This window comes from Festucalex cinctus, chromosome 12, assembly GCF_051991245.1.
Source record: "Festucalex cinctus isolate MCC-2025b chromosome 12, RoL_Fcin_1.0, whole genome shotgun sequence".
Lineage (NCBI taxonomy): Eukaryota > Metazoa > Chordata > Actinopteri > Syngnathiformes > Syngnathidae > Festucalex > Festucalex cinctus.
Genome location: NC_135422.1, coordinates 9,086,261 through 9,105,300, shown reverse-complemented (window position 1 = coordinate 9,105,300; position 19,040 = coordinate 9,086,261). Strand labels below are relative to the sequence as shown.

Here is a 19,040-nt window from a genome sequence, read left to right as displayed (position 1 = left end):
ATGGAGTTGGCAGCTTGGGACTGCAGGGGGGGGGCACTATGCTGAAAAACACCTGCTTGGTATCATGAAACGTGGCAACCCCAAGTGTTTAATGTCCACATTTCCACGGTGACGGCACGCATGTCTCAAAACATGAATTTTACGAGGATGAGGCCAGGAAATGGGGTTTACCAGTTGCATAGCAAGTGGAGCTTGGAAATGTGTGTTGAGGGACATAGAAATACGTTTTGTCTGTAAAGGCTATTGGATAACGTCATGGCCGATTTTTACTACTTCCTATGGAGATATTGTGGGGTAGTGTTTTTGTTTGTTTGTTTGTTTGTTTGTTTGTTTTTGGGGGTTCTCAAATCTTTCAATCCTTTATGAAATGCTTTATGGTTAACTGACTTTGTTAACAGTGTGTTGCGACAAATACGTAGACAAACCCCCCCAAAACAAAACAGAATTAGATCATACGAAGACAATGTAACCAATTATATACTCACATTTTCTTGTTTTGATGCTAAGATGATTTTGAACATTGCTAACTGACATGGAGGATTTTAGCTAATTTTAGCATCAACACTCAAGGTTTGAGGGAAAAGAGTTTAAAACAAGAACTAATCAGAAAGTTGTTTATAACATTTTGTAGTGATTATTTACATATACGGTATATATTTTAGTCCACTCCCTGTCTGACGCTAAGCTAACCTTGGCTAACAAACACACACAGGGTGACTGATTAGCTTATTTTGGCCTCAACGTTTGGAGAAAACAACTTTCAAAAGAACACATTAAGAGGAGATATGCAGTAGATTTTCATTTTATGCTAACTCACTTCTGTTACTTTTATAGTCCTGCTACTGAAATGAGTCAAATAAAGTTGCCTGTAATGGGCTAATTTTAAAATTTTGAATGGTTCACTATGCATATTATTTGATTTCACCTTGGGGTTAAAAAAATAAAAAAATACAGGCAAATTTTGACAGTGTTACACAAAGATTCAGTGGAATTGCCATTTTATAGAGAAATATAATAGCTTATTAACCAAATAGCAAACCACAGAAATAATTTAAAGTCTTTTAGGGTGACATATGTTACTATCCACTTGTGTGGTCATAAGGAACAGCGCTTTAACAAGAAACCCACTCAGACACAAAACATCTTCAGCATGAGGTCTGTCGGTCCATTAGTCAAGAACGTCCATTTAGCTGGACTAAGTCATTGCATTGAAGCAGGTTTATGACCGTCGCCATCAATCAGCACATCAAAACTGAGGGTCACCATGGATGTCTTTTACAGTATGTTTGCGAGAATATGAGCATCATTAAACACAATTTATCATTCTCTTCCGTGCATTTTTCCTCGCATACGTTCATCAGACTCCAAATACTGAACAGCGTCTGACTCACGGTGACGAATGAAAGTGAGCGTGTTTTATGCTTTTCCCTTGACCAAAAATAGAGATGAGCTTCTGTTACAGATAAGATCATTTCCTCTCGTTTGACAGAGACGCTGCTGAATGGCTCACATCAGCAATTTATAGCGGCCACTGTTCAGGCATGCACCAGATACACGAGAAAAATAAAAAAAATAAAAAATCATCGCCTCCGCATCTCTAGGGAAAAATGCTTTTTGACTCACAAACTTCCTGGTAATATGCCACTTGAGATTACTTGTGAACATGCACCAAATGTTCAGTTTCGACATGGTTGGACACTGTTATCAGTCCCTGCCGATAAATATCATCAAGTCGGCCCTCATTTTGTTGATATACCGGCAGGATGAATATTAAGATGAATCACGTGTTGATGAAGTATATGGGACATTACAGAATTGGAGAAAAATTAACCAAAAAACGAGGACTTACCCAGAAATTAGCTTGATAATATAATTTCTGCTTCTTTTTTTCTCTTCCACGAGATTGATGAAAAAGTCTTAGAAACAGCGTTTTGCGTATTGTTGAGAGACACATAGAGCATAATTCAACTATTTATTATAGTCGAAACCAATTTTTTTGCAGTTAAATTTTTTGTATGTATATATTAGATATGTGAGTTGGTCACCAAGAGGGAGGGACAAGAGAGAAAAAAAACAGGGGGCACTGAAGGGGCTATTTAAATAACATTTTTATTTTTTATTGTATTTATTATTATTATTATTATTATTATTATTATTATTATTATTATTATTATTATTATTATTATTAATTCAATCTCTGGTCTAATAACCTTATTTATTGATTGAATTATTTTTTTATTTTATTGCTGGATATGTAAATTTCCCAGAGGGAGCAAAGGGATCAATAAAGTCGTCTAAATCTAAGTCTAAGTCTAAATGTATGGAAAAAAATCTGGGAGGAAAAAATACCATGGATATTAAATATAAACATATAATATAATCATGTTGCTGAAGAAATACACACATTTGTGAAAATTTATGCAAATAAATACATTTTATATATAATCCCAATGCTCACTAAATCCAAATAAACAAGTGAAAAAAATAATAATTGCGCTTCAACTGCCAAGGCCCGCTTTTTACCATGTTGCTTTGTGGTTCAATAAAAACCATGAGTGTGTATGAGTCATATTCATTCGGCTGAGAAAGTTTGTATTTACATGATATCCCAAAATTCACTTAAAGTGGACGTCAACCTTAAACATTTCTTGACAATAATATGTTACGTGACCTCACGACATTCTGATTAAAATTACATTTATGGAATATGAGTTATGAAGCAAAATCCAGCCATTTTTATCCACCTCAGGGGTCGGCCATTTTGCCACTTTCTGTCAACTGAAGATGACATCACAGTTACTTAGGGCTCAAGCAACGACCAATCACAGCTCACCTGTTTTCTGAGGCTGAGCTGTGATTGGTTGTTACCTGAGCAACTGTGATGTCATCTTTAGTCGACAACAAGTGGCAAACTGGCCGCCCCCTGAAATGGATTTTAAAAAGGCTGGATTTTGTTGCTTAACTCATATTCCACTATGCAATACAGTATTAACCAGAATACCATATTTAGACCAGTTGGGTTGCATAGAACATATTATTGTCAAAAAAAAATAAAAAAAATTGGGGGCTTGACTTCCACTTAATTTTTCAATGACTTGCTAAGATTGAAGCGGTGTTGCAAAATTGGCTGTTGAGAAGTTTTTCTATCTCAACTGAAGTTCAGCACCAGTTTGAGAAGTTTACAGGTGCTTGCACAACCATCTGGACAGATAATTCCCATTTTAATTACCGTATTTGATATATGTTCTGCAGAGTACCAGGATGGCCGAGTGGTTAAGGCGTTGGACTTAAGATCCAATGGACATGTAGTCCTCGTGGGTTCAAGCCCCACTCCTGGTAAGATGTGACAAATGAACTGCACTAACCTCTCACTTATTTATCAAATAAAATTTAGAATACCTTCCAAGTTCCATGCCAAACTTCTGGTGAATTCCCAGTGAATAATACGTAAATTAAAGTCAGGTATGTACACGAGTACGGATGTTGGTTGGCTCTCTACTAGTGTCACTGATTGATGAGTTTCCAGTGATTCAGCATTCACTAACACTAATAGTCTGGCTGCTGTCCAAATTTTCTTAATGTTTTTAAGTGAGTCACTATGCTTGTATGTTTGACAAGTAGCTACAGTGGCCTCTTACGCACTTTCCACTATCTCTGTTGAGACACGGTCCTTTGTTTTACCTGAACCGCCGCCGCCGCCGCTCATACTACGTAGGCCTCCCCCGGGCCGTTGTAAGCAGATACCACGGGAGTGGCTGGCCTCCTCGTCAAAAAACGACTTCTTGCTGCAGGGAACGTCATAATTGATGTTTCAAACTGTTTCTATGGTTTGGTGTTGACATTATTAGTACACTAGCAGCGTCATAATAAATATTAACTAAAATGAACATATAAAAAACTATGTAAAAATGATCAGGATCTATTTAAAAAAAAAAAGACTGATTTGGCTCTCAATCCACTGATATGAATCAGCATGGGGACTCGACCCCATATAGGGAGTTGAATGGAGCATGCGCAGTGTCAACCTTTGTTATCTATGCTCTGCTTCCGCCGAGGTTGTTGGCTCGACTTGGTTGGTATTCATCAATCCTTTGGCGCTCCAGCACCGTCCTGTCAGTCGTTCCTCCCACGCCGTGAGGTCACACTTGCGTAGTCGTCCCACCTGGCTGATATCAGCAAACATCCTTCCCACCGGGGCAAAAAAACTCTGCTCCCACCTCCACAATGTTTTCCATTTGAGTCACAGTTTTGGACCTGGGAGATGTGTTACCGCCCTAACGCCTCTTTTGGCCTTTACAACATGGACGCAGGTGTCCTTTGTCACATATTGTATGTAACCTACTTTTAATTAAACATGGCAGCTGTGTGACGTATACTGACCAACAGCTTTTTACACCATCTCTGCACTGTGCTGAAACTTTCAACATATACACAAGAAAATGTATATATATATATATATATATATATATATATATATATATATATATATATATATATATATATATATATATATATATATATATATATATATATGTATATATATGTATACAAGCTAATAAGTTAACAAGTTTGAAATAGCTACGTTCACAATTAAATTTAGTTAGTTAACACATTTAGATTGAAAAAAAATTGTGATTGAAAGAATTGTAGCTAATTATGGTTTAAATATAAATGTTAATATGTACTCCCCACCCAGAAAAAAAATGGCTACAGGACGCTGACATATGATATTGAGTTATAATGCTGTATATGGTTTTGTTCCTGAGCGGTGCAGACAAGTCTCACTATGTTGCTCACTGAGTCACCTGGTGGCCAGATTAAAAAATTACACAATATGAAACATCTTCAAATGGGAACAGTTTGCAAACTAGGAGCTTCTATATGTAACTAACATACAGTAGTAAACATCCATAAGTACAAGTGATGGAATATTACGTTTTTACTTAGCCTATAATAAATAAACATGGGCAATCTATAAAGTGTCCAAGTTATCCAAGCCCACATACATTGTCCTATAATATAAAAGCTAATAATAGCAGATACTTATTTAACCAGATGCTTAAGCTTTGATGTGACCGGAAACGCCCCCCCTCCATCTCCCACCCCACGTCTGGCACGGGTGAGTTATATGGAATATTTGTGCGCTGAGCTTGTGGAATGCATTTTTGTGCGCGTCTCGGATGTGACTGCGACGAGCTGTGTGAGGTAAGAGGCCCAAGGTCCGCCCCGAGAGCGCCGGGCTGTGCTCCTCTGGTCTGCCATTGGTGCAGCTCGCAGCTCAGGAATGTCTCTCAACCCTTCAAATAGTCTCCACTCGCGCCCTAACAGGCAGTCCACTCAGTGCAATTGAACTTGAGAGCAGCAATTGGAATGAAAACACAATAATCGAGTACGACTTTCGACTTGAGACAGGATCAATAATAACTGAAGGACATCTATTTTCTTTTTTATCCATTTAACTCATTTTTGAAGGAATCTTCTTTTATCAGGTTTGTATAATATTTACATCACTAACTATTGGTCACAAATTTGGATGTGAAAAGATGTAATATTCATTCATACTTGTCTTGATTTTAGCTAAAAAGATGATGCTGTGTGGCATCTTTCTGTTGTTGATGCTTTGGAGTTGTGAGGGTGCAATTTTGGCAGGTGAGAATGCAGAAAAATGACTTCAAATGAGCTGCATTTTCTTGTCGTCATGTATATAAAAACGCGCACGTGTTCATGTGTCCCACAGAGACTCGTGATGACAACAGTGTTTACGACTTATTCGATCTGGTGCGGGTAGACAAGAGGCACAATGGTGTGACCTTGGTCAAAGGGGCTGACCCGTACAGCCCGGCGTACAAGATTATGAACGCAGACCTGATCCCCCCGGTCCCTGACAACTCCTTCGGGGATCTTATCGACTCCATCCAGTTGGAGAGGGGCTTCATCCTCCTGGTCAACCTGAAGCAGTCCAAGAGGAACAGGGGAAGCCTTCTGACCATTGAGAAGAAAGACGGCTCGGGTCCCGTGTTGGAGATCATCTCCAACGGAAAGGCCAACACGTTAGACGTCTTCTACTCCACCGGCAACCACCAGCAGCTGGTGTCCATCGAGGAGCCCAACTTAGCTACGGGACACTGGAAGAACATCACGCTCTTCTTCCAGGATGACCGTGTGAAACTCTTCGTGGGCTGCGATGAAATCAACGTGTACGAGATGGACGAGCCCATCCAGAAAGTCTTGTCCCAAGAGTTGGTGGACATCGCCAGGCTCAGAATCGGCAAAGGAGCGACGAGGGACAAATTTATGGTAAGCATTCAGCTGAAGTTTTCTTTTCATTGCTGCATATTTGTTTGGAACATGTCTGTTAAATATTCTTTTTCACAGGGGGTGCTTCAGAACGTGAGATTTGTCTTTGGGACATCCCTGGAGACCATCTTGAGAAATAAAGGGTGTGAAAATGGAGGTAAGGGTTCAGAGTATATCGCACAAGTGAGGTAGAGGGCTGAGTTTAGGAGCATCTTTTGTCCCAACAACTGCCCTATAATTAGCTTGTTATGTTCCAAATGATGACAGTGAAGTCATAAAAATCCGTCGCATTTTGCTCACACCTGCAGCCGTCTTGACTGACGTCCTGACTCTGGGAAACTCAATGAATGGCTCCAGCCCTGCCATCAGGACCGACTACAGTGGCCACAAAACCAAAGGTGAGACTTTCTCCAATAATTAGTGGATTTGGTGTCATTTTGTTCTCCTACTTTTTACTTACAGACCTTCTCACGAGATTAAAAACTTAATGGGCCAGATAGAACCATGTAGTTTGTTGAACTCACTTTTCATCTTTTCACAAGTCATTTAAAGCCATTGAAAACATATTTGCCTGGTTTGGCATTTCAGTAACATCAGATTGTTTTAACGTATGACTGTTTTAACTATTCAAAACTACGGAAGAGGATTAGGGCCAGTGAAGAGAAAAAAAAGGGTTGACAGGATTGCCATTTTATTCTCAGAATTCTGAATTTAAAGTGAGAATTCTGACTTTGTGACATAGACCTATGAATTGTGGGGGCGATTCAGAAAGGCAGAATTCTACTTTACAGTTAGGATTCTGACAATAAAATGAGAATTCTGACTTTAAAATCAGCCTTTATAGTGAGAATGCTGACTTTAACGTCAGAATTCTGAGAATGAAGTGTGGCAAGTGTCTGACTTTAAAGTCAGAATTCTCACTTTAAAGTCAGAATGCTGAAAATAGAATCATTCCAGACTTTTTTTTCTTTTCACTGGCCCTATTCCTCTTCCGTACAAAACACTTCTCTGCGATAAAAGATACAGTATGAATCAGTCAGTCGTTATTAACTCATTCGCTTCGAGCCATTTTCACAGAAGCAGTCCCGTTCGCTCCCGGCGGTTTTACTGGATTTTGACTGATTTTGCAAGGCCCACAGAATATTGTGTTCAATTGCTATAAAAGCATGGAACCTACCAAAAGAAAGATTAAAGTCTCTTCTTTCATCAGGAAAAAAAAAAAGTATGTTTCTATCTGTTTCAGTTTTGCAGCAATTAGCATTAGAAGAGAGCTAAGTTTCATTAGTTTTCACAAATCTATTTAAAATTGTAAGTAATTGAGCTTTTTTTTCTACATGGCCCTGGTTGATCTCCTTTGCGCTGCTGCCACCTGCTGGCCGTTTGTGTAATAACCATTTCTGCAACCGTTCTTTGCAGTTGAGAGGCTGCATCAAAGCCTTCTGTATGCTCTAGCATAAAAAAACAAAACAAAAAAAACGTATAAATACATCTTTGGGACACTTAGAACATTAAAAAACGTATTTATACGTTATTGGGAGTAAATGAGTTAACATGTCTCTCTCCCCACTACAGATCTACAGTCATTCTGCGGCCTCTCCTGCGAGGACATCGCAGGCCTGTTCAAGGAGCTGCGTGGCCTCGGCGTGGTCGTGAAGCACGTGACCAACGAGCTGCAGAGAGTGGTAAGCGCTCCAGAACCGCTCCCCCGTCTGTTTGCATCCAAGTTAGCGCATTCCCAGTGCCACTTGTCGCTGTCGTGGCAGCCCGTGGCCACGTTCCTAATGAGAGCCATGTGAATACACAACTATGTTGCTTATATTTGCATCGCTTCACTAGAGTCAGGCTATGTCTTAATCATTATGTCGGATGGTGATTCATTTGTGCTGGAACTTTGGCAAAGTGAAAGTTTTCCATCCTTGGTCCCCAGCTAGCACCCCTCCCCTCATTCCCTTCACTCACTCAATTTCTGTTTTTTTCCTGCAGTCTGAGGTCAGCGCCAGCATTCAAGAGCAAATCAAGAACCACAGTAGAGTTTGCATCCACAATGGGATTGTGCACCAAGAAAGGGAAGAGTGGACCGTGGATGACTGCACCGAGTGTACCTGCCAGGTAAGTGAAGAAACAGTTGTCTTTCCGACTGTGGGTGCCAACACAATGGGAACAGCTTAGGAAACAGTTCCTGGAGACAAACAAAAGCAAGCAGGGGGACATTTTCCCTGAATGGAGTTATGTTTTATGTCAACAAAGCAGGATTGTTGAGGTCCTGATTACAATTGTGGGGGAAAAAAAACAAGTGAATTGAAGCCTGACAAGCAGCTCATCGTTCTTGTACTAATCTGACTGTCTCTCCAATTAGAACTCTGCCACTATATGTCGAAAAATCTCCTGCCCGCTGATTCCCTGCACCAACGGCACCGTGCCAGAGGGAGAGTGCTGCCCCCGATGTGGAAATCGTAAGTTTTAGTTTCTTCAACTACAGTGACGTCAGTGCCTCAACTTACGAGTTGCGAGTGGAAACGTGATTTGAAATAAAAGTCAATTGAATTACTAACTTGAATTAACTAAACTCGTAAGTCAAGGCACCACCCAACTTGTTTCATTCTTGTCTCCATTCTGCCAAAATGTAACGTTTTTAAACCACCTCCCCGCTTACAGCAAGTGACTCTGCTGAGGACGACTGGTCCCCCTGGTCTCAGTGGACCCGTTGCTCGGTGACTTGTGGTCGGGGCATCCAGCAGCGTGGACGCTCTTGCGATCGTATCAATAGTAACTGTGAGGGCACCTCAGTCCAAACCCGCGACTGCTTCCTTCAGGAATGTGACAAACGCTGTAAGTAAGACTTGATTTAAATTGGATCTACTCTAGCGATGAAGGATGACGAATGAATGATGTATTTGGCACTCACAGTCAAACAGGATGGAGGTTGGAGCCATTGGTCTCCCTGGTCTTCGTGTTCTGTGACCTGTGGTGAGGGGGTCATCACTCGCATACGCCTCTGCAACTCTCCAACACCCCAGATGGGTGGCATGGACTGCCAGGGAGAGGGACGCCAAACTGAAATCTGCCAAAAGTCACCTTGTCCCAGTAAGCTCAATTTTATCATCACAAATACTTCCACGGTCTGAAGAACAAACTGATTGTTGTAATTTGTCAAACTTTCAGTCAATGGCGGTTGGGGACCTTGGTCACCATGGGACACGTGCACGGTTACATGTAACGGAGGCATCCAGAACCGCAAACGCCTCTGTTCTGATCCTGTTCCCAAATACGGCGGAAAGGACTGTGTTGGTGACGCCACCATGTCTCAAGTGTGCAACAAACAGGACTGCCCCATTGGTAAGCACATAGGATTATCTCGGAGTTATTTCCAAATGACATTTGTGTGACATGACACCCAACGTTTCCTCTGCAGACGGTTGCCTCTCCAACCCGTGCTTCCCTGGCTCAAAGTGTATCAGCTTCCCCGATGGCTCGTTCAAGTGTGGCAAGTGTCCGCTCGGCTACAAAGGAGACGGCATCACCTGCAAAGACATTGACGAGTGCGAGGAGGTCCCCGATGCTTGCTATACACACAACGGAGTCCATCGCTGTGAGAACACAGAGCCAGGTTACAACTGCCAGCCATGCCCTGCTCGTTACTCTGGCCCTCAGCCCTTTGGAAGGGGAGTGGAACAGGCCACTGCGAAAAAACAGGTTTGAATGATTACTTTTTGCTTGTTCTTGACCAGAAACTATCGGTTTCTACTTTGATTAAGCTTCTGGGATGTTTTGTTTTCAGGTTTGCAAACCACGCAACCCATGCCAGGATGGTAGCCACAACTGCAACAAAAACGCCAACTGCATTTACTTGGGCGTCTTCTCCGAGTCCATGTTCCGCTGTGAGTGTAAGCCTGGCTATGCTGGCAACGGCTTTATCTGTGGAGAGGATACTGACCTGGATGGTTGGCCCAACTCTGACCTCTTATGTGTGACCAATGCTACCTACCACTGCAAGAAGGTAACGTCAAACTACTACAGAAATCCAAAAGGTCACAAATCCATGATATACTCTCAAAATAACCCATTTCTGGGTCAAAAATGGGGGTCATATGGTATAAAACAACCCATAAAGTTGGGTCATATCGTCTATTTGGGTAAATTTTACTCAAATTTGGGCAAAAACGTGTATCGTTTTCAATAAAGCAACCGAGAAAGTTGGGTTGGATTCTCCACTTTGGTTAATCATTTGGTGTCAAATTGAACGATAAAGTGGATCGGTCCATTTTTGAAGCATAATTCCAATGACCCAACTGTTTTTAGAGGGTAAAATAGCTCAACTTAACTCCATGTGTCTGTTTTTTTTTCTGTACAGGATAACTGCCCCAACCTCCCCAATTCTGGTCAAGAAGATCATGACAAGGATGGCCAGGGTGACGAATGTGACCACGATGATGACAATGATGGTATCCCTGATGATAGGGTAAGTAATCCCAACAGTGTGTTTAACACCGAGACTTCCCCACAAACCAGACAGCTACAAATCAGCTTTATGCTAATGCACACCAATAGAAATGCAAAGTTTTTCCCTTACAATTTTACAATCATTTTCCATAGGACAACTGCCCGAGAGTGTACAACCCCGCCCAGTATGATGCAGACAGGGATGATGTCGGTGACAGTTGTGACAACTGTATTTTTGAGTCAAACACTGACCAGACCGACACTGACAATAATGGGGAGGGGGATGCCTGTGCTGTGGATATTGACGGTGATGGTAAGTGACCATTTATAATTCCTGCAGTGGTATTAAGTTTCAGAGCTTTCCAACGTCTTAAACAAACACTAGCTTGGTCCCGTTGGCTAATACAACTATTTGCTTCAACTCAACAGGCGTTCTGAATGAGAATGACAACTGCCCATATGTTTACAACGTGGACCAGAGGGATACAGATCGGGACGGTGTGGGAGACCACTGCGATAACTGCCCTCTCGAGCATAACCCTGATCAGGTAAGGTCAGATCCCGGCTTGCACTTATTCATCTCTCAGCGTGGACCACAAGCGTGCTGTGAAAAAATGTCAAAGATCCGTCTGGGAGCCATACAGGCTATAAATTGACTTTAAAGAACGAGAGGAATGTGTCAGCCTCATCCAACTTCGAATCAGATGTGATTTGAGGATTGCAGTGATGATAGCTTGCATGCCTCAAAACTTTTAAATTCCGTCCAGAGAATTGTTTCTCATACAAAAGAATAACAGTCTCCCAGTGTTCGGGCCATAAAACGAGGAATTCCTCTCTCCAACAGATTGACTCAGACTCGGATCTCGTGGGAGACAAGTGTGACAACAACCAGGACATTGACGAGGATGGCCACCAGAACAATTTGGACAACTGTCCTTACATCCCAAATGCCAACCAGGCAGATCATGACAAGGATGGCAAGGGTGACGCTTGTGACCATGATGACGACAATGACGGTATTCCCGATGACAAGGACAATTGCAGGCTGGCCTTTAACCCCGATCAACTGGACTCTGATGGTAAGTCACTCTTTCAGTTCAGTCAGTCCTCTTATTATGTATTTATAATGTGGGTGCCTCATGGTATCATGTATCGTTTTAGGCGATGGCCGGGGCGATGTGTGCAAAGATGACTTTGACCAAGACAAGATCCCGGATATTTATGACGTTTGCCCGGAGAACTTTGCCATTAGTGAAACCGACTTCCGCCGTTTCCAAATGGTTCCTCTTGATCCCAAAGGAACTTCTCAGATTGATCCCAATTGGGTGGTCAGACATCAGGGCAAGGAGTTGGTACAGACTGTCAACTGCGACCCAGGCATTGCCGTTGGTACGAAAACCGAAAAAAATCGACACGCCTCTTTCGAAATCCACCATGTCGTTCTTGACAAAACCTAAACTTTCTCCTCTTCCTACCAGGTTTTGATGAGTTCAGTGCCGTCGACTTCAGCGGAACGTTCTTTGTCAACACAGACCGAGATGACGACTACGCCGGTTTTGTTTTTGGCTACCAGTCAAGTTCTCGATTCTACTCAGTCATGTGGAAGCAGATCACACAGACCTATTGGTCTCATGAACCCACCAAGGCTCAAGGCTACGCGGGCCTGTCCATCAAAGTGATCAATTCCACCACCGGCCCTGGTGAGCACCTGAGGAATGCACTGTGGCACACTGGAGACACACCAGGACAGGTGAGCTCTCAATTTTTTTTTACGACTCAAAGAGTCCTGTTGGTTAAAGATCGGAACACATTTGAAAATTTATATTGATTTACAGGTTCGCACTCTGTGGTACGACCCTAAGAAGATCGGCTGGAAGGACTTCACCGCTTACAGATGGCACCTGATCCACAGACCAAAGAGTGGACTTATTAGGTAAGTTGTAAACACCAAGAAAGAAATCCTGACATCTTTATTATTTGAGGTGACCTCACATGATTGCTCTTTGTTTTTTTAGAGTTGTGATGTACGAGGGTAAGAGAATCATGGCCGACTCCGGAAACATCTATGACAAAACCTATGCAGGAGGACGACTAGGGTTGTACGTCTTCTCTCAGGAGATGGTTTACTTCTCCGACCTTAAATATGAATGTAAAGGTAAGATTTAAAATGCATATACATTACTCTAGGTCTTTGTAAAACAATCAACATGAGACTCAACTGCCTGTTTTCAATTTCTTTCAGATGCATAATGCAATTGGCACATGCTGGCAAAAAGTCTCCCAAATTGACGATACAACCCGGGCAATGCACATTGGAGGAATGATGAGCAAGCGTGGTAGCGTGAGGTAACGTGACCTCAGGACTTGAAAGCTAAATGAAAGTTCAATGATATTTCTGCACCAAATTCATATTGCGAGCGCAGCTCTGCTCAGAAGAATTTGGCCCCTTCCTTTACGTCCAAAGGAGGGGCCACATTTATTGCTTTGCACACCTGAACTTTGCTGGTATCCCTCTGTGGTGGAAGGATCAAAGGGAAATTCCTTCTTTTCATTTTCTTTTCATCCTCGAGCATTAATGTACATCTGCTGTGGACTCTATGATACTCATTTTGAAGAAAGCAGTTGGAGAACTTTCTTTGGCTGGGGGAATATTCCCGCTCGAAGGAGCCATTGAGGGACCATGGACAGTTTGGAATGACTGTTATGATCTAAGATTGTGAGTGTTGTTTTGAGTGAATGTGCACGTATATTAGCTCCCAAAAACTACAAGAAAAAAACGGCCATTTTTTTTTTCACCATTACAGTAAGTCACTCTTCTAAACAGACTTTATTATTTACGGTCCTCTACATAGGGATGGCCAAACGGTAGAATTTCTCAGGTTAAGAGCACAAAAAGGAGAGCACAGGGCCCAAAGCAGGTTTACTCTGCATTGCTTTGGAACTATGATTTTTGGCAAATAATATGTAGTGTTTTATGAAGATATTAAGGGACTAAATAGTAGGGACTGGCATGGAAGCTGAGCTACATCTACGCTATGACAACTCCTCCAGGTAGCACTATTCTCTCAGTATCGTAACACAAGTTCGGATTTTCCATTTAAAATATTTATTTGAGTCCACACTCCATTAAATGTTCATCCGTAGTGGGAAATGAGAGTCAGTCTATTTTAAGTCGTGTTCTATTTTTTTCTAGCTAAACTCTTACCCTTCCAATGAATCAACATTAGACCATGTACGCGTGTGCACAGCATGCATGGCTGCTGTGCTTGACCTTGTGTGTATATTTCTGACAAAGGAAAAACAAAAGGATATCCTTTAAATACAATTATTACCTCATCAATGGTTTTTGTATTGAGGCCAACAATAGATAATTTGCTTTTCTTACAACAAATTGAAAGTCTTCAATTTGCTTTTTGTCTTTTTTTGTTTGTTTTGTTTTTGTTTTGGCAATCATGTGTTGTATATAATATATTTTTCTAGGGGAGGAAAAAAAAGAAGTCCAAACAGGAAAAATTAAGGAAATGTTTTGACTATATTGTGCCATGTGTATTTTCCAATGCCTTTGTTTTTATAAATTATTATGTTGAAGTTATGTCATTTGTGTAGATATATGCTATTTAAATAATTTATCTCGAAGCGTAGCCTCGTGGAAACGCTTCTGTCTGTATAAACTCATTTGCACACTGATATGAACATGTACCATAGTTTTTACCCCAAAAAAAGAAAAAAGTGCTGTTTATACTTGTTATTTTGTTATATGTCAAGAGAAAAATAAACGCTTCCAGAAAGAAGTATCTCTGGTCATTTGTGATCTTTTGTGGGGGCCTGTCAAACAAAAGTTGAATAGTCGAACGGATAGTTCAAGAGCCAGGATGTTGTATTTACTTTGATTGAGATCTCGTCCTTATAAAAGCAAAAAAGGGAGTCGGGCCATGCTGTGTCAAGCAACTGGAATCCATTAGTTGGGTCTGCTGACGGTTCAGAGAAAGGGAGTATCCTTGAGAGTCAACAGCAGGAAAACTCACCATGAAATATAATGCTCTTAAACAGCACATTCATACAGATATGATTACACATCACGCAGGCATTTCTTTAACTCTTTGACTGCCAAACGCTATCAAAAAAATAAAAAATAAAAAAATAAATCAACCCCCACAGTGCCAGCTGTTTTCAAGCATTTTCACTCGTCTTTCAAGGCAAACAGTAGTAAAACGTCAATTAACGTTTATGGCGGCATTCATTAGGATTTTAGCATACGTCATTAACCGTTTTTGGCGGTCAAAGAGTTAAACCTGCATGTGAGCAGCAGACGATGAGGAATTTAACACGCCGGAGTTATAAATTCATTCACTTTAGCGCCGTCAACTTGACTTTCTGCTGAGCACTGTCGCTGTGAGCAATGCGCATTAAAATGTTTTGTTAGAAAATGCCAGAATTTATGATTACTGTATTTTCTATTCAGCTTAGACACAGTGACTGTACTGCTTACTGGCTGATAATTATGACACATTTTTAAGATTGGTAAACCGCAATCAAATGCTGCTTTACCACTACTTAGTTTGAGGAGGGCGGTTATCCACGAAAAAATTATACTTTAAATGACGAGGCAATCTGCTGAACAATGAGCAACTATCAATGATTTACGTTGCAGCTTAATTTTAAATATTTAACACTGGGGGAGACGTTTTTTTTTTTTTTTTTTAAATGTTTTATGATAAGCAAGGAAGAAAAGAGGAGAAAAATGCCGCTGACTCTCTTAAATTAGAAAAATGCAGGTGTGAAGGCGAAGTTATTGTGGGAGCATTCCCACATATGTTATTGTGATTTTTATTCTCTACACTTCTTTGCCACATAACAACTCCCACATAATACTTCCAATTTATATTGTTCAAATTTCAACTAGCCTCCCGGGGGAAAAATATATCAACTGATTTCACATTGCTTACAGTATTTTCACAATTTAACATTTAATATAAGCTTTTTTCCCCCATTCATTTTCAATGGGACAAACATTGAGGTGGTTACAGTTTCATAATTTATCTCTCAATTTACTTCATAAGCATTCCACATGCATTCAGATCTCAGCATTCAGCTATTAGCATTCAGCTTTCAGCATTCCCACGCAATTTCTCCAGAAATTGCACTTAGTCTAGTTTCACAATGACATCCGGGACAACATTTAACTCCGAAAATGTTACAATTACACTTTTATAGTTAAAATGAACTCCCAAAAATGTAACACTGGAATTTTAACATTCCATGTTTTTGCTGTCTTATAATGGCTTGGGTTTCTGTTTATGCATCAACAGGAAGTCGAGCTGTGTGTACAGTAGATATGGTGCAGTGGAAGGTCTGACCAAAGAATCCAGACAGTCTAAGAATGCAGCATTGCCTCTTTACATGGAGACATTAACACTGACTCATTCTTGCCTTGTTTAGTTCACCACTCTAAGATCCCCCCCCCCCAAAAAAAAAAAAGCTTAATCTCTTACTTCCCTTTGCATCACTAATCAATTGTGAAACTAGGCAAATCTTATCTGTTGAATGGCCCTCGACAGCGTCCGATCTCGTAGGCTCCACCTGGCTGACATGTTTTCAGTGCACAGGAATGTGAGATTATTCTTACTGTCGGCGCGGGGTCACAACATAAGGTGAGATAAAGGTGAGATAAAGGGGGCCGTCGGTGTCAGCCAGGTGCAGCGTTGCTACTTGCACTGGGCAAGTACAAGCAGACGAAACTGTCAATACGGCGAAAAATATCTCTCAAGCAAACCTGAAAGCCAATGCTCAAAGCTATTCATTTTCTTTATCGTTGGTGTTTCCCACCCAAAAAAACCACTAAGAAAATGAATGTGGAGAATTGTCACATAGTGACAAATCAGACCTTGGAAGTTTGACTTGTCTGACCCAATAGTTCTTATTTTGACCTTTTGAATGCACATATCCAACTGCTCAGTGTCAACTGGTTTGATCTATTAATGGAGCCAAAAATTCCTTATCATACTTTCTGTTCACATTTTGACATTGTAAGAGTAAAGTGGCACTTAACTGATGAACAATAACTTAGTACTATACTTACAATGCTTCTACCAGACGTTCTTAGAAGGAAGTGGCCACTAAGCACAGAGTGTCATTTGCAGAGAGGTTTAGAGAGAGACTAGTACAGTCACAGAATGGCAGAGAATTGGACATCCTTGGAAATTTTGATGGATTAATCACCTGTTCTGAATTTTGAAGTTGGGTAGTTCAATGCCAAATCACCCCAAAAAGATCTGACAATTTTAACCAAGCAGATTTTGATTTTCATTAGACTTGGTGTACTTGTTGATAGTGATGGCACAAACCAAAATCTAAAATTTTAGGCCAATCAGAGCATGGGTAGGGGAGCTACGGCCTGCCGAATTTGGATTTTTTTTTTTGCAAAAGGGGCGTGGCCACCTTGCTTGTAAAAGGAAGCTGGCCACGCCCCTTTACGCCAAAAATGACAAGATTCGGCGGGCCATAGCTCCCAAACCCCTGCTCCGATTGGACCTACAATTTGAGATTTAGTGCTGTGCCATTACTATTAACAAGTACACCAAGTTTCACTAAAATCAAAATCAAGTTGGTTAAACCCACTGGGTTATTTGGCATTGACCCTGTTCAGCTCCTTGTTAGAAAACAGCAAGTAGTGCAAAACGAGGCCCACAGAATATTGAGTTCTATTGCTATAAAAAACATGGAACCTACCAAAAGAAATATTGGAGTCTGTTCTTTCATCAGGAAAAAAAAAGTTTCTTGTATCTGCAATTAGCATTAGAATATAGCAAAGTTTGATCATTAAACCTATTGAAAACACTGGGGAAAAGAGCTTGTTGTAATATTGCCCTGGCTGATCTCTTATACTCTGCTGCCACCTGATGGACGTTTTTTTTGTTTGTTTTTTTTGTAATAACTACCATTGCTTTAAGTGACCTCTGGAACTCAGAAGCTGCATCAAAGCCATCTGTATGCTCTAGCATTAAAAAAAAAACAACACAAAAAAAAACATATAAATACGTTTTTGGGAGTGAAGGACAAAGTATTAAAAAATTTATTTCTACATTTTTGGGTTTGAATGAGGGGCTTGCTCATAAAATGTGGAAACTGATGTCAAGAGAACACATAGGAGGAAACTTAGATGGAGTATTTGTTGAATATGGAAGCTTCAATCACTTCAATCTTATTTAAAACTCTTTACATTGAAAAAGACTCACCATAAGACTGTGAATCATTCGGGTTTTTACGAGTTCAAATTCCATATCGTGACAGTGAAATGAGCAGAAACGGCAATCCAGTCTCCGCTACAGTTGCTTCCTACTCTGGAGGTCAGGAAGCGTGATGTCAACGATGGCGCGTGGTTTGACGGACATCTTGACAGCAGGGCCTCGCCTGGAGGAGGTCCATGTTCGTGTCAAGGTTCTGGCTCCGGCTCTGTCAGCTCACAACCATCCAGCAGGCAAAGTAACTGCTCCTCACTGAGACTGCTGGGCTCATTCTGCACACAGACGCAAATATATAGAGGTTGTTGACGAGTGTCACACGAGCCAGACTTTTCAAGCACTCCAACACATACAGTGAACCACCAGCAGTCAAATAATACATCTTACATGCTTGTTCGTGCTTCTAACAAGAGCAGACACTACGTGTTTTCCGTCTCATTTAAGCATCCTCCTTAAATGTGCTCTCTCTCTCTGAAACATTCTTCACCGGGCATATGCTCAGCTTTTGACTAATCTCCACAAACTATTCCTTGATATTGGATGACCCGGACTAACAACGATAGTTTATTTATCATAATAATGTATGGCAGCGAAGTGGATGTTCCTTTTTCATTAATCCAAGGAAAACACACTCCAGTTGATGTAAGTCTTGTTAGCACTTGGATTTATTTGAACTGAAAAATTTGACTCCACACAAGCAGCTCTCTGGCGATGCTTGTGAGTTTGCTTCAGGCCCACCGCACACTGAGTGGTTTGGCTGCTGAATTGGACAATTATGAACAAATTACAGTCGTTGACTCATACCTGTATAACCTTGCATACATATCAACTCACTCCAATGCAAAAACTGTGACCCCTGATTTAATTTTTTTTTTAATAAGGAAACAATGTTTGAAGGCACCACATACAAGTGTACTGGACTATTATTTTTATACTCAACCAGAAACAACAAACAGATTTCCCTGGCCGCGCACAAGGCATAAAGGTGAACGTGCTGGGTCACTCATCATAAATGGAAACAAGGTGTCACAATTAGTGCATTAATTTTGAGTTAATTTAAAG

General features: G+C 40.9%; 2 protein-coding genes and 1 non-coding gene across 4 annotated transcripts in view; 2 read left to right on the top strand and 1 right to left on the bottom strand.

Moving 5' to 3' along the window:
• Positions 1-3,255: 3,255 nt before the first annotated feature.
• trnal-uaa (transfer RNA leucine (anticodon UAA)) lies at positions 3,256-3,339 on the top strand. The gene has a single exon. It is a non-coding gene; the product is annotated as a tRNA-Leu (tRNA).
• A 2,001-nt stretch (positions 3,340-5,340) lies between these two features.
• Positions 5,341-14,516, top strand: LOC144031763 (thrombospondin-1-like). Its single transcript, XM_077539180.1, has 22 exons — positions 5,341-5,489; positions 5,578-5,649; positions 5,738-6,297; positions 6,376-6,454; positions 6,606-6,695; positions 7,870-7,979; positions 8,281-8,406; positions 8,654-8,750; positions 8,953-9,126; positions 9,205-9,381; positions 9,460-9,633; positions 9,710-9,990; positions 10,076-10,294; positions 10,649-10,756; positions 10,891-11,050; positions 11,167-11,285; positions 11,582-11,816; positions 11,899-12,126; positions 12,216-12,487; positions 12,573-12,670; positions 12,753-12,892; positions 12,980-14,516. The coding sequence occupies exons 2-22, from the start codon at positions 5,586-5,588 to the stop codon at positions 12,985-12,987; spliced, it is 3,519 nt and encodes a 1,172-aa protein (XP_077395306.1). The 5' UTR covers positions 5,341-5,489; positions 5,578-5,585; the 3' UTR covers positions 12,988-14,516.
• A 3,270-nt stretch (positions 14,517-17,786) lies between these two features.
• fsip1 (fibrous sheath interacting protein 1) overlaps positions 17,787-19,040 on the bottom strand; it is a 41,653-nt gene continuing 40,399 nt past the window's right edge. For both annotated transcript variants that reach the window (XM_077537930.1, XM_077537928.1), the window contains one exon: positions 17,787-18,253. In XM_077537930.1, the coding sequence (XP_077394056.1) occupies positions 18,170-18,253 (84 nt within the window). In that variant the 3' untranslated portion in view covers positions 17,787-18,169. The remainder of the gene's footprint in view (positions 18,254-19,040) is intronic.

Excerpts from the sequence above, each read along its gene's own strand:
- LOC144031763 (XM_077539180.1), top strand. The coding sequence starts at position 5,586 with ATGATGCTGTGTGGCATCTTTCTGTTGTTGATGCTTTGGAGTTGTGAG. Across the intron at positions 6,455-6,605 it reads TAAAGGGTGTGAAAATGGAG|CCGTCTTGACTGACGTCCTG; the intron begins GTAAGGGTTCAG and ends TCACACCTGCAG. Across the intron at positions 11,051-11,166 it reads TGTGGATATTGACGGTGATG|GCGTTCTGAATGAGAATGAC; the intron begins GTAAGTGACCAT and ends TCAACTCAACAG.